The 12,946-nt window shown below is 39.3% G+C and overlaps 2 protein-coding genes across 2 annotated transcripts; both read right to left on the bottom strand.

The window, feature by feature from the left end:
- Positions 1–2,770: 2,770 nt before the first annotated feature.
- On the bottom strand, positions 2,771–7,692 carry tnfsf13b (TNF superfamily member 13b). Its single transcript, XM_011489935.3, has 6 exons — positions 7,236–7,692; positions 7,035–7,143; positions 5,586–5,642; positions 5,337–5,461; positions 5,013–5,163; positions 2,771–3,277 (listed from the first exon to the last, which is right to left on the bottom strand). The coding sequence occupies exons 1-6, from the start codon at positions 7,437–7,439 to the stop codon at positions 3,165–3,167; spliced, it is 759 nt and encodes a 252-aa protein (XP_011488237.1). The 5' UTR covers positions 7,440–7,692; the 3' UTR covers positions 2,771–3,164.
- Positions 7,693–8,670: 978 nt separating this feature from the next.
- On the bottom strand, positions 8,671–12,692 carry abhd13 (abhydrolase domain containing 13). The gene is made up of 2 exons (XM_020713115.2): positions 12,477–12,692; positions 8,671–11,843 (listed from the first exon to the last, which is right to left on the bottom strand). The coding sequence occupies exon 2, from the start codon at positions 11,807–11,809 to the stop codon at positions 10,754–10,756; it is 1,056 nt and encodes a 351-aa protein (XP_020568774.1). The 5' UTR covers positions 11,810–11,843; positions 12,477–12,692; the 3' UTR covers positions 8,671–10,753.
- Between the last annotated feature and the right edge of the window lie 254 nt (positions 12,693–12,946).

Here is a 12,946-nt window from a genome sequence, read left to right as displayed (position 1 = left end):
CCATCTGATTACACGCATTCCCTCTAGCTTACAGCCCCCTACAACCCTAAGCTAACATTACAGGTGAACCACCAGTACCACATTACCACGTGAACATGTGGGAAAAACCAAAAACAGGATTTTCATTGGAGTGGCTCTTTAGGTAAGTAAACAGCTCTCTCTGCATGAGGCAGAGATCCTTTTGTCCTCAAACAACCCCAAATCATCAACCCTCCACCACTATGTTTGACAGTGAGATTGAAATGTTGCCATTCTTTGGTGCGGTAAAATGGTAAGTGCTGTGTACTTGTGTTGCGCTTTTCTGCTTGTTTAAAGCCCAGAGTTTTATAGTCACAGTCCTATTCACCCACAAACACACACACATTCACACATTGGGCATGAGGAGCAATGTGGGGTTCAGTGTCTTGCCCAGAGAAACTCACAAATTGGCAGTCAAGATGAGAACCGAACCTGAAAGGCCAAGTAAGACGACTCGATCTATAAAGCACCGCCTTTGGCTTTTTATGGGTGTTGCCCATTTCACGACGTCAACCCAAAGTCGACCTCGGTATCGTGTCTGTGTTTTGTCCACAAAAACAAACAACATCCTAACTTTTGCAAAGATGGATGTGCATATTATAAATCTTAAATGAAAGGTTTTTTTGCCAAACACCGCTAGCTCTGCAGGGTGTGCGTTTTAGCCTGGGGGCGATGCTGGCATCGCAGACTCTTCCTGGAAGGGGCTGTTCCTCACTTATATATGTCACAATATGAGGACCCGCTTGTTTTCGTGGGTTGGGAGGGGCTGGTGCTCAGAGGAATGCTCAGAGATCTATGAATGGATCAAAATACCACTTAGGGTTGTTTTAAACACTTAAAAGTTGATTTGTTACGATATAGGCCTTTTAAGGCCTATGCAGCCTATATCTGCTGTACCTCTGCACCACGGCTAGTAAAGTACTTTTTTACTATAATTTATTTTCCCAATTTTTAGCCAAAACTTTCAATTTGTCCCAACCTTTCAATGATTTCACATCTGTAGGTTTTCATCTAAAATGTTGATTTGACGGTTCCTATACAGTTTTATTCTAGTTATTATAAAGAAAATCCAATATGTTGTGTGGGAGCCATTTTGAATAATTTTATCCTGTGGGTGTTGCTCTGTCATCTTTAATGTCAATGCAGGTTGATCAGCTGACCTCAGATGGGTGTGTTTCTGCCAGAAGGGCAAAGGATTTTTAACCTCTGTTGCAGTAAGAAATAGAAGAGTGAAAGGGAATTCTGTATCGATGATTTAAACAATTATCTGCAACTTAGAACAGAGTGCAGACTTTCATTTTGCTTATGGTTTAGGAAAACCAGAGTTTAGTCCACTTGGCACATCAGCACATCAGGTGTTACACATCTCAATAGCTTCATTTGCTAGACTTAGCTCCCGTATGAGGAAGTTTGTTTCCTTATTTAAAACTTCACCAAAACCAATTTTTTAAAACCATTTTCTGAACCTGCCAAATCCCTTTTGGGGTCATGGGGCTGCTGGAGCCTATCCCAATTTGAGGACAACTTTAACAAAACTTCAACCACAAAGGAAAGAAGGATCAGACTTGTCCAATATTCAACATGTCAATGTTAGATTGAATTAGTAATTTATTTATTCACACGATTCAGACATTATACTAAATCTTAGTTCCTGGGTTCTATGGAAAGTAGAACCTTAGGAAATAGGAACAAACAGACTGGGGGGAGGGTTTTGCCGCCATCATTGGCAACATGAATTTCAAAAAAGCCTTGTTGTTTAGAATGTCAATTTTCTTTCTTCTCCTCCCATCAACTCCCGATGTTTCTGTGTGTGAGTGTGTAGTATATGAACTATATACAGTACCAGTGTGTGTACACAGCAGGTCTCATTTCCTGATCCTCCGGTCAGACGCTGGTTACTCTATTGAGAGCCAACCCCACAATGACATCAGCATCCGCAAACACAGAAGCCGTCACCATGACACCACACAAAGACATTCGGGCCTGAAGCAGGGGGAGGGGGGTATCATGCTTGACACCATTTATAGGAGAGGTCTGTGCTCTGCAGCCTTCTTTTCTTATACCACCTCCTCCTCCTCTTTGTCAACTGCTGTTTGTTCAGCCTCCTTCTTCTGGTAAACAGAGTGAGCGGATCATCAAAGAGCCTCTCTGTCTTTAATGGATCCCCGGGCCCAGGCCTGCTCTCTGTATGCATTTTAGCTTAACAGTGTCTACCTACTCTTCCATTAATAGTTAGTGCTGTCCATTAGGCCCATTTGATTTCTGCCTTTTTTTCTGCTCTTCTGAACCCTTCTTTCTATTCCTGATGATTCCTGCCTTTTGTAAAACAGATTCCTGACACTCCGGAAAAAAATTTAGACAAAAAAGTGACCATTCACTAGCTGGGTCGGGTCACTTCAGGACTTTACTAAAGCCCTTTTGCCCAAACAAACAGAAATCCTGAACATTTGCCAAAGTAGAAAGCCTGATAAAAAGAAAAACCTGGTAGAAACTTGTCAAATAGAAACTTGAATTCATAAGAACTGTCTGTAAGGCTATTGGTGTCATCATTATAATGTTATTGTACCAATATAAAACCTTGTTTTGGAATTGGATTGGATTTACACAGATTGCTTAAAGCTGCGTTCACACCATACAGTAAAAATCTGTGTTTTCATCTGAAAGCACACTTTTAAGCTTAATTCTCCATGTTTCTGCAGGCTCGCTTGGCCTGCGAAGACTTTTTAAAACATCAAACTCTTATCAGAATGTAGGTTACAGGGTTTGTCTCTTTATTGCATGAGAATGTTATAATGGCATACATGTGAAAACAAGAAGTTTAAAAAGCTGAATTTAATTTGACAGAATAAGAAAATATAAGGAAAAAAACTATTACATTGTGATATCTGATTTATTTAATTTATGAATGCTAAGGCAAAAATAACAGTTATATGTTCAATTTTGCAATTGTGTTTATCTACAGAGAAATGATTTCGGCTAACTTGAGGTGAAAAAAATGAGCAATTGGTTGTTCCCGTCATATCAGTGTCGTAGAATCCCTCTCTACATCTTCTGTCTGAAAGATCAAGCCAGACCAGCAGAATTTGTGCATAGTCTCTTCCAGGTGCTGCTTTGCATTTGTCTAAAGCTCAATTTCAGGTAGAGCTTTAGACTAGCTTCAAAGCCCCGAGAAAGGTGGAATCTCCTTCCAAAGACACGCTGGCTGTGGGCCGAGGAATCAGGAGTTCCAGGTAGTCTCCCACTTCCAGCTTTACAATACCTGAGGAGTTCAGATGTTTCACATTAGACCAAAAATAGTTTTAAAATCTGTTTTATTGTTCAGAGTACGGGAATTATAGTTTTTTTGCTCAAAATCTTCTCAATTTAGAGTTTTACAAAATAGCACACTTGTGTAATTTGATTGTTCTTGTGCCTTTTGACAACTGACCATCCATGCAGCAGCTCCTTGGGACTGTTCTCAAAAGGATGGAATAGTAGCAGTGGCCGAGGTGGAACATTTAATAGGGAGGGGGGTGGAAGAGTAGACGGCCAGTGCAAATGTAAAAGTTAAAAAAATAAGTTTCAAACAGTTTTATTGTTGTCAAATTAAAATGAAAACATCAATTCTCTTAACTGAGACACTATTAATAGTACATAAAGAAGCTTATGATTTCTTAATCTTTGTAAAAAAAGATAATAATATTGACTCAAAAATTGTGGGGCAAGTAGAGGGCAAAGCTTTTTGCTGGGGGGGGGGCAGATGCCCTTTTAGCTTCGCCCTTGGGTAGAAGTGAAAAAAGGGAGTTGTGGCTACATGTATCAGTCTTTATGACCTACGTCAGGGGTCTGCAGACCTCAACATCGCATAGTACATGTTTCTCTCTACCTAAAGTACCACTGCACTGCTGTGCATTTATGTTGCTGCTACTTGTATGTCACATATGAAGGTTTTTTATCATTATTAAAACCTAAATATAAAGAAAAAATGAATATGCATATATGTTTAAATTGGAAATTGTTTTTCTTACTTTTGACTAAGGGTCACAGGAATTCCTTTTAAATTTAGACACCCTTTGCCACAAAGCATCATCAAGCTGCAGCAATCATGCTACTCCAATCAAAAAAAAGGAAGTCATAATTGTTACGTCTTAGAGTACTGTCATATGTTTCCTTGCTTACTAGTGCTGTATACCTGAATTTACACAGGTTTGTTGTCCAATAGAAACATTCCTAAAGCATGTACAAATATTTTAGAAACATCCTTATGGGCAACTAAATATTGTTCAGCATTATAAAATATGTGCTTTCAACTTGTCCCAATTACAAAACAAAGAAGTTCAAACATTTTCTCATAAAACACAGTTTTAGAAATCTGTGCAGTCAACGCTTGTTTACACAAAGGCTCTTAATGTAGTTTAATGTCGTCAGTGGTGTTAAAACGTCATACAGGTTAGTTTACTGTTCTAGAAGCACCTCAGCCATATATCCACACACATGACTAAATACAATTAAATCAATCCTAAATAAGTAGCAATTACTTTTTGAAATAATTATCATTTAGCCAGAGTACCAAAGTGGATGGCTAAAAGAGCCTCAGGTTGCAGACCTTTGACCTACATCAACTCTTTGTGTGATCCCTGCTCAAGTTGTTAACTGCAGACATAAATTATTCCTAGTCATCATGTTTGATATGTTCTGTCCTAAAATATCATTAAAATGATCCAGGTGGGGGCTGGTGTTGTGGAGCTGTTGGTTCAAATTCAATTCCTAAATACTTTCTTCTGATTAATGACTGTTTAATGAGGCTTCTGGCAGGAGCAATGAATTGAAATATGACCGCATGAAACAGATTTGGAAGAAAAATCAGACATTTTATTTTACTGCTAGTCTCAGTTTTATGTCCAGCCTTTAAGGTTTGACACACATCAGAAAATTCATACGCTGGTATTTCGGCCCAAATATCTGCTGTTCAGCATCTCCCTACTGTTTGCATGTTAACAGATACACAGGCTCACCTCCTGTGTAGCAGGTGTTGAAGGGGTAGACAGAGTCCATGGTCTGGATGCAGCGAAACAAATGCACGTCTGGATCCTCATTTCCAACAACGTTAATTTTCCACCGGATCACCACATGGCCCATAGTGAAGGTGCTGTCCATGTAATAGACCTGGATTTGACAAAATGCACAGTGATCTCAGCAAAACTTCATCTTGGTTTTGGGGAACTTTTAAAAATCAGATGAACAAAACATGTGAGAGCGGAGAAAAATGTGAACATTTGCAAATGGAATAGCAGCGCCCCTGTGTGGAAAAGAAATGAAATGACAGAAACCTTCCCTACCTGACTGTACACAAAGTAGAAGCCTTCTTCTCTGACAACGATGCGGTCTCCCTCCACATCAAGAGCCTCTCCTCTTTTCAGCCCAACCTGCCAAGGAATTCCTGTGTACGAGCCTGAGGAAAGTGCTGATGAAACACAAAACATTCCGCTTGAAAAATCCTGTAAATTATTGGTATGTTGACAGATTTCCAAAAAAACAACATCAGAGTTAAAAGACATAGAAGTTCAAAATGATCAGAGAAACTGCACCTTTCCTGAAGGTTTTTCTGCTACTGTCTGCTAAAAGCTGCAGGCAGGACTGAGAAACTGTTGGAGAAATTCAGAGCATTAAATCTCAGTTACTACAATGCAAAGAAATGTGTATTTTTTCTTCAGTAAAAAGTAACTACTTGACAACTTGCACAATGGGGAGATGTGAAACCAAAGATTTATAAATGCTGTTTCTGCAAACTCACAAATATGTAACATCTGCACAGTTTCATTTTTAGGCTTGTTTGGGGAAAAAAATCAAATATTGTTAAAAGATGAAGGGTGTAACGATTCATTTATTGATTCAAATCAGTTTTTGACGATATGAGACATAGTTGGTATTAGTTCATTTTGAAAGATTAGATTTGATTTACTGAGCTCATATTGATCCAGAACATCTTTAGCCAAAAGCAGTGAGCCTCAGAGATAAATACCTGCTTACAAATGAAACATTATTAGAACATTCTAATACACTGCAAGTCACACGTCGTTGCTTAATTTAAAGTGTTTCCACATATTGGATTTCAATGACGTTTAATTCTTTTTTGCTGACATCATGTGTATTGTCTGCTGGGATGGCAGTAAAATAAACCTCAATCCAAATGGTATTTTCCAGGATTGATCATAGATCTATTCATTTTATTTCGAAACAATTTTTATTGGTGTATTTCTATTCGATTAACCGCTTCCACAGATCAATCTGGTTGGATGAATCGATTCATTGATTAACTGTTACACCCCTATAAAAGACCCACTCTGATCCTCTTTTGAGCTCTTCTCAAAGCGTTCCCGTCTGTATTAATTGTGATCACGCTGTTTTTAGCTCATATAAGAAAACCTGTAGTTTCCAGGACAGAATTTCTGCAGAGCGGCTGCAGACTATTCACATTTACTTACAAGTATACTTAGTCTATGCTAAAAGTGAGGCATTATACTCATTTTTATACTATATTTATATTGTTTTAAGTCTGAAAAGTTATTATTATTATATAAAGTTATTACATATTCAGTTATTGTACAGTACTTCCTAAACTGTATATATGTATGTACAGTACAGTTGCTATCTAGTTGCTATCTATCTATCTAGTCTTTAGTGTGAGTCTTTAAAACAAACACTAAAGCCTTGTCTTCCATTAGTTGTAATAGTTCAGAAAGGAAATATTCTTACAACAGGATTACTTTCACTATAGTAATAGTTTGGAACAAATTGGAAACCGTTTTTTGAAATGTTCTTGCTTTTTTTGTTTTAAAAGCCAAATGTTTGGATTGTTTTTCTTTCTTCATGATTCATAAAGAAATACTTAGAAATGCAATTCTCAGCTTCATTTTCTTTATTTACATCATCCGTCATCAGAAAAATGCCAAAAAACACGATTTTCATCGGAGTGGGTCTTCAAGGTCAAACATTTTTGGAATGCTTTTACAAACCTTAAAGTCTCACTCCCTTACCTGTTGTGTCAGTCACTGTCCTCCTGATCCTCATCAGGCCAAAGGATTTTTGAAACCCAGATTGTTGCTGAGGCTCTTGGTAGCTTCTTCTGCTGCTGATGTGCTCAGTCTGCATAGGAAAAACCCGGAAACTCACTACAGCCATTTTTTTTTTGTGTTGTTAGGGGACAAAGCTCTAGTCCAAATGCAGCTTATACTCACATGACCTCTGACCTCTTGTCCCTCCCCTCTCCTGCGACTGATGTCTGATTTAAGTTCCTTTACTTCAGCTCTAAGAGCCACTAACTGGTACAAAGCCAAAACTGAAAGGGAGGATAGAGTGACGGCCACCAAGGTGAGCAGATACACTGGCCTGGACAGCCTACCTGAACCACTTCCCGTCTCCACACCTGCCAAGGCTGCCATGGCAGGAGAGCATTAAACCTCCACAGAGCTCACATCAGACGCATGAATCCTGTTTCCTTTTTTCTAAGGTAGCTTCCGCGGATGTTTTCTTCTGTCTTGGATTTTAATTAAGAGTCCACAAAGCCGCTCAACTCCTTTCTGCAGTTCTTTCCCTGACTTTCGTTTTCGCTCTGCAGTGGTCACATCCAGCCTCGTCGGAGGCACTGCGCACAGCAAATACCAGCCAGAACAGCTTCCCCTCTGTTCTTCCGCTCAGCTATTCGCACTCGCAGCTTCCTGCTTGACCAGACAAACAGACAGTCGCTCTGAGCCATCTCTTTCCTTTGACCAGACATCAGCTTTTACCTTCTCCAACAAGCTGCAAGCTCAGGAAAGAACCTAGATACTCTAAAAAAGAAGAACAGCAGAGTTGGAGAGCTGGGAATGCTTTAAGAAAAAAAAAAGAATGCAAAGTTATTAATAACACATCTCATTTGAATATGAAATATTAGAAGAAGGAAGTAAAAAAATGACTGAAACAGCAGCAAAATCCCGTGGTAACTCCTAAAACCATGTGAAGGGAAGCCAGTGAGGCGAGGCTCATGAAGGCTCCCATTGAAAACTATCAAAACATAGATCAATAGAACAAGTAATGATACTCACATGTTTGGTGGATTATATAAATAAACAGAAAACGTTTTTGGCATGTCCTTGTGGCATTTTTATGATGATGGAAGACATCTATAGAGACAATAAAATCAAAAAATTGCATTTCTAAGTGCTAATCTTGCTTTTTTTTCCCCACATTTTTTTGTACTGCAAGTTATTAAAGTTATAAACAGACCAATCAAATCCTCAATAAAAGTAGGTGGAGCCTGCAAGTCCAATGTCCAAAACATTTGACAGATTCTCCTAAGCCCACTTTCAAGTGGTGGGGGTGTTGCCTTACAATTGGCAAGAGTGGTTACCATAGAAACACTGACATCGACGAATCACTGCTTACTGAGGATGGCTTGCTCCAACATGGCGACGTCCATATTGAGAAAAAAATGGTGACTGAAGTGACTTCATATGATTGGAGCCAGAAAAGAGTCATGCACTTTGGGTGACTGTATGGGCCAGAGGTATTTGTCAACATACCAAGGGGTTTATGATTCAGACATGCTTTTGGGAACTTTGGGGCATGAGAAATATGTCTGTTTTTACAATTTCAGAAAATAAATACATACATAAATAAAGCCTCAGACAGATCTACGGTTTGGTTTAACTTTTATTATGTGTTAACGCACAGAAAATAGAAAGGGAAAATGTGTGCTTACACAAGAACTTGATAGAGTTCTGAAATAGAAAAAGAAGCACAGGGGGAAAATCAGTTCAACCATCTAACAGATGATTAAAAAAAGGTGAATATACATGCCAAAAAAAGCACAAATGTGCAGGTTCTTTACAGAAGTTTGCAACCACCGCATGCCAGTTCAGAAAAAAAAAAAAGAAAAAAGACAGATTATGCAACATTTGTGATTCAAATCCACTCACAGGGAAGCGGATACAATCCAGTGTGTCTGCATCTGACCTGCTGAAGTGTTTTGTCATAGAAAAAATGAACACATTCAGTTTCAAATCATCAAAAAGTGTGTCAGAAGATGACAATTCTTAACAATAACTCAGCAAAAATTGCATCTTACAAAACTTTATACGAACATATTCACAATGTTGAACCCTGACTGCATTCAGTGCTCAGGAGGGTGGATTGATACAAAAAAGTATGAAACTCTTCAGTGCTGTCAGTGGCAGGAAGTTGCACGGATGAAGAAAGGACTTGAAACACAACTTTAGTCGAGCGACGTTCATAAAAAAACACCACTCACATTCACAGTGGTCTTTTTGCCAACTCAGAACAACACAAACTGTCGTTTTTTTTTATTCTCTTCTTGTTAATTATGGCTAAAGAGATCAGTAATCAAATGGCTTTCAAACCTCTGCAGTGCAGCATGCTGCGTTTAAAAATGAGTTTTATTTTTTAAATTCTCATTAAGCTCCGCCCCATCTCATGGAAAACGAGCAGAAAGAGGGTTCATTAGCTCGTTAAAGAGAGTAAAGTTGTTTAGCCACAAAAGCACAGAGAGAAGGAAACCTTCAATTAATGCCAGCAACAATGATGAGAAAAGCTAGGAGAAAAAAAACAGCAATCCAATAAAAAGGCTCACATTTTCCTCTTAAACCGTCACAAACCGATTTGAAATTTTCCGACGATGTCAACTGCATTTCTCTAAGTAATCTGGCCGGAATTCCCTCTTCAGCAGAATCAGAATTTAACAAAAAGCTTCGTTTGTTTTGTTTGTTTCTACATTTCCATGGAGCTCTCATCCTCATGAAGTTTCTTTTCCTCTTTTTTTTTTTAATCTAAAAAATATTTTCCACCACAATCACCTTAAGTAACCCTTCACTTTTGTTTGTTAACACAGCTTTGAAGTTTTTTTTTTTTCTTATTGAATAAGTTTTGCGATTTTAGCCCTACAACTGTTTTTTATTTTAGAAGAACGGGCCAGTTTTTACACTTTCAGCACAAATTCCAGTGTTGTAGATCTCAATGGTCGACTTAAAGCAAACAAAAGTTGCAATAATTTCTTTATACGAAGGAACTTAATAAAAAAAAAAGAAAACACTGTACAGGCACCGACAACAGAGGGCTTTCAGCACAATCATTTCAACACAATGTTTGATTGTAAATAGGTTTTACCTTCATCTTTTTTTTTGTTAAAATCGAACAGAAATATTTATTTTCATTATATGCCAAGCAGCTGCAGTCCTGCGACCGCATTGTTAGTTGCATTAAAGGGAAAAAATAAATAAATATACCTCCATGTGCTCCTCTGTATTGCTCAGAAACATTTGGAATAAACCAAAAAGAAAAGTGCAAAGTCTCACCAGTTACATTTATTTACAGTACGCTCACATATTCCGTTTGGATTCATTAAGTCAATTTGCTTGAGTCACATAATAATCAATTTCCTTTCAATCTCTATAAACTTGCCACAATATAGGAGGCTGTTCATTGAAACCCGTATGATTTTAGCAAACTTTATTCCACAAATCCCGACGTGATTGAGACATTTTGAGGAGGAGCGTGTTTGCAGCTTCATACAGAAAGGCAATAAATACAAGCATTAACCGCAGCAACAAAACAAGTGCTCCAAAGGGAGGCTTGAATTTAGTTTTCTTGAAGGTCAAATTATGCACAAAAAAACAAATGCAAAAATGTACATTCTTTCAAAAAAAAAAAAGAACCCATCCCCCAACAAATCTTCTTTCCCACAATACAGTCACATTAGGATTCAGATGATAGTGACACTAGCTGAAGGCTGGGCGTTCTCCTCATGGGCGTGGCTCTTCAGCAGGTCTTTTATGAACTGCTCCAATGCAGCAAAGTAGCCCTGACACTGCCATGTGTCATTATGCGTGCCCTCTGGAAAGATGGCGAGACGCTTAGTCCGTGCGGGAGACAGCTCGTACAGTTGCTTCATCATAACTGGTGGAATGAGCTGGTCGGACAAACCGGAGACAAACAGTGAAGGCATGCGGCACAGCACCACCTGCCGGTAAGTCAGGAACTGATTCCTGTAGCACCACAGGGGCAGCAGCCGTATGGGCAGGAAGGAGAAGAGCGTCGCCGCCATGTGTGGGATGCTGAGGAAGGTGTTTTCGACGATAACGGCTGAGACACGGTGAGGGTTGACCGAGGCCAAGCGCACAGCAACAGCTCCACCTAGCGATCTTCCAAAAAGCACAACCTTTGTCTTGTCCACATCAGGTCGGGTCATGATGTAATCCAAAGTAGCCTCTGCATCCAGGTACAGTCCATCCTCACTTGGCTCTCCTTCGCTTTTTCCATAACCACGATAATCCACCAGAACAATGTTTGCTTTCAGATTAACCAGCATCAGAAGGGCGTTTGGTACCCTGTGACCAATGTTTCCTGCATTGCCATGAAAGTAAAGGATTGTAGGTGGAGCTGAGGATGTCGGGCTATTTTGATTACCAGGGCCAACTCCAGGAAGAGTGTCCCCTCCGGTGTAACGAAGCAGAATGAGGTTCAACTTCACCCCATCTTTGGTGCGAATGTAAACATTCTCATGTGGGATTCCAGTTGGCATTGGAACGTAAAGGCGAGAGGAGGAGGGCTGGTCAGGGAAGTAGAGAAGAACATCCTGAAACTTGTACAGGATTCCCGCTACAGATGCCAGGATGAGAGCAAGAAGGAAAAATCCGCCATAGAGATGGAAGGTGAGGATGAGGGCGAGAAGGGAAACGCGACAGGCACCCCAGGACCAGGATACCAGAAACAGGGTGCAGTGCTCTATTGTGGCCCACAGCCTCCAGGGCTTCTCCATGGCTAAACAGATGCTGAGTCACAGGACACAAACTCTGCAAATACATGATGACATCGATTGATTAGCAATGCAAACTAAACAGGACAATAAAGTTGTTGAACAAAGAATACTATATTTATTTATTCATTTAGGAGGGTAATTACACAAGCAAATAAAAACAAAAAAACAAAAATTCTGATCATTTCTTCAAGTAATGCTCTTTTAACATGTCTTTGTCCACAAACAACATCCTTGGCATTTTAAAAAGTGATTTATGGTGATGACAGTATCATATACTATCTTGCCCTCATACACGACAAATAAAGGCTCACATTATTATTTTTGGTACGATTAAAAACTGTTTTACTCCGCTAACAAAAACAAAACCGTAATACGTCCATCTTAACAAACCCCAAAACATTGTTAGCTAAATTAATTAGCGGGTTGTAACCGGTTAGCAACTACAAACTAACTATTCTAAGCGATTATTAGCTGGTTTATAAAGTTTATGTGTGACAACCTAGTTGTCACAAATAAAACACTGCTACATTTAACAAATATGAACCAAATCCGTCAGAAATACACCGTGACAGTCAACGAGTTAGCTCAGTGCCAAGAATGCTAACCACTCTATTAGCATCTTTTAGCTAGCTTTTTACGTTAGCCACCTAATGTAAATTAAACCCACCTTTCTGTCATTTTTGGCGCCTCTGCCGCTTGCATTCTGTGATAAACATTGGCGCATAGACAACGCAGGAGCTGCCAGTCAGATCTACACTAAATTACACATATATATTTCTTCATTTATTTAAAATGCCATAGAAACATGACTAGCATCTTCAACCGGCAAGGCTAGCTACATGACAGTTTAGCCTCAGTTGTGCAACGAGTTTCGAGTCCGTGTGCATGACAAAGGTTCCGCCACATCAAAATCCACAGGAAGGGTGTGGTAAAATACCAGGACAGCCCTACATCATCTGCTAATGACAATAAATAAATAAGGAAACAGCCCAACGTCAGGTGTTGAACGAAATATACCAAGAACTGATCAGCTGTTAAATTCAAATTCCTGGACACGTTGAATTTTGGTCCATATTTATGTTATATCTGATTTCCTCCACCAGGTGTCGCTCTCAGCATAACTCCATGCAGTGAAGT

The sequence above is a fragment of the Oryzias latipes genome, chromosome 21 (assembly GCF_002234675.1).
Source record: "Oryzias latipes chromosome 21, ASM223467v1".
NCBI classification, from domain to species: domain Eukaryota; kingdom Metazoa; phylum Chordata; class Actinopteri; order Beloniformes; family Adrianichthyidae; genus Oryzias; species Oryzias latipes.
This window is presented reverse-complemented; position numbering and strand designations above follow the sequence as displayed.

Coding starts and splice junctions, on each gene's coding strand:
- tnfsf13b (XM_011489935.3), bottom strand. CDS start 7,439: ATGGCAGCCTTGGCAGGTGTGGAGACGGGAAGTGGTTCAGGTAGGCTG. Junction 5,462..5,585: donor CAGAAAAACCTTCAGGAAAG/GTGCAGTTTCTC, acceptor GTGTTTCATCAG/CACTTTCCTCAGGCTCGTAC. Junction 5,164..5,336: donor TCTACTTTGTGTACAGTCAG/GTAGGGAAGGTT, acceptor TGTCAAATCCAG/GTCTATTACATGGACAGCAC.
- abhd13 (XM_020713115.2), bottom strand. CDS start 11,809: ATGGAGAAGCCCTGGAGGCTGTGGGCCACAATAGAGCACTGCACCCTG.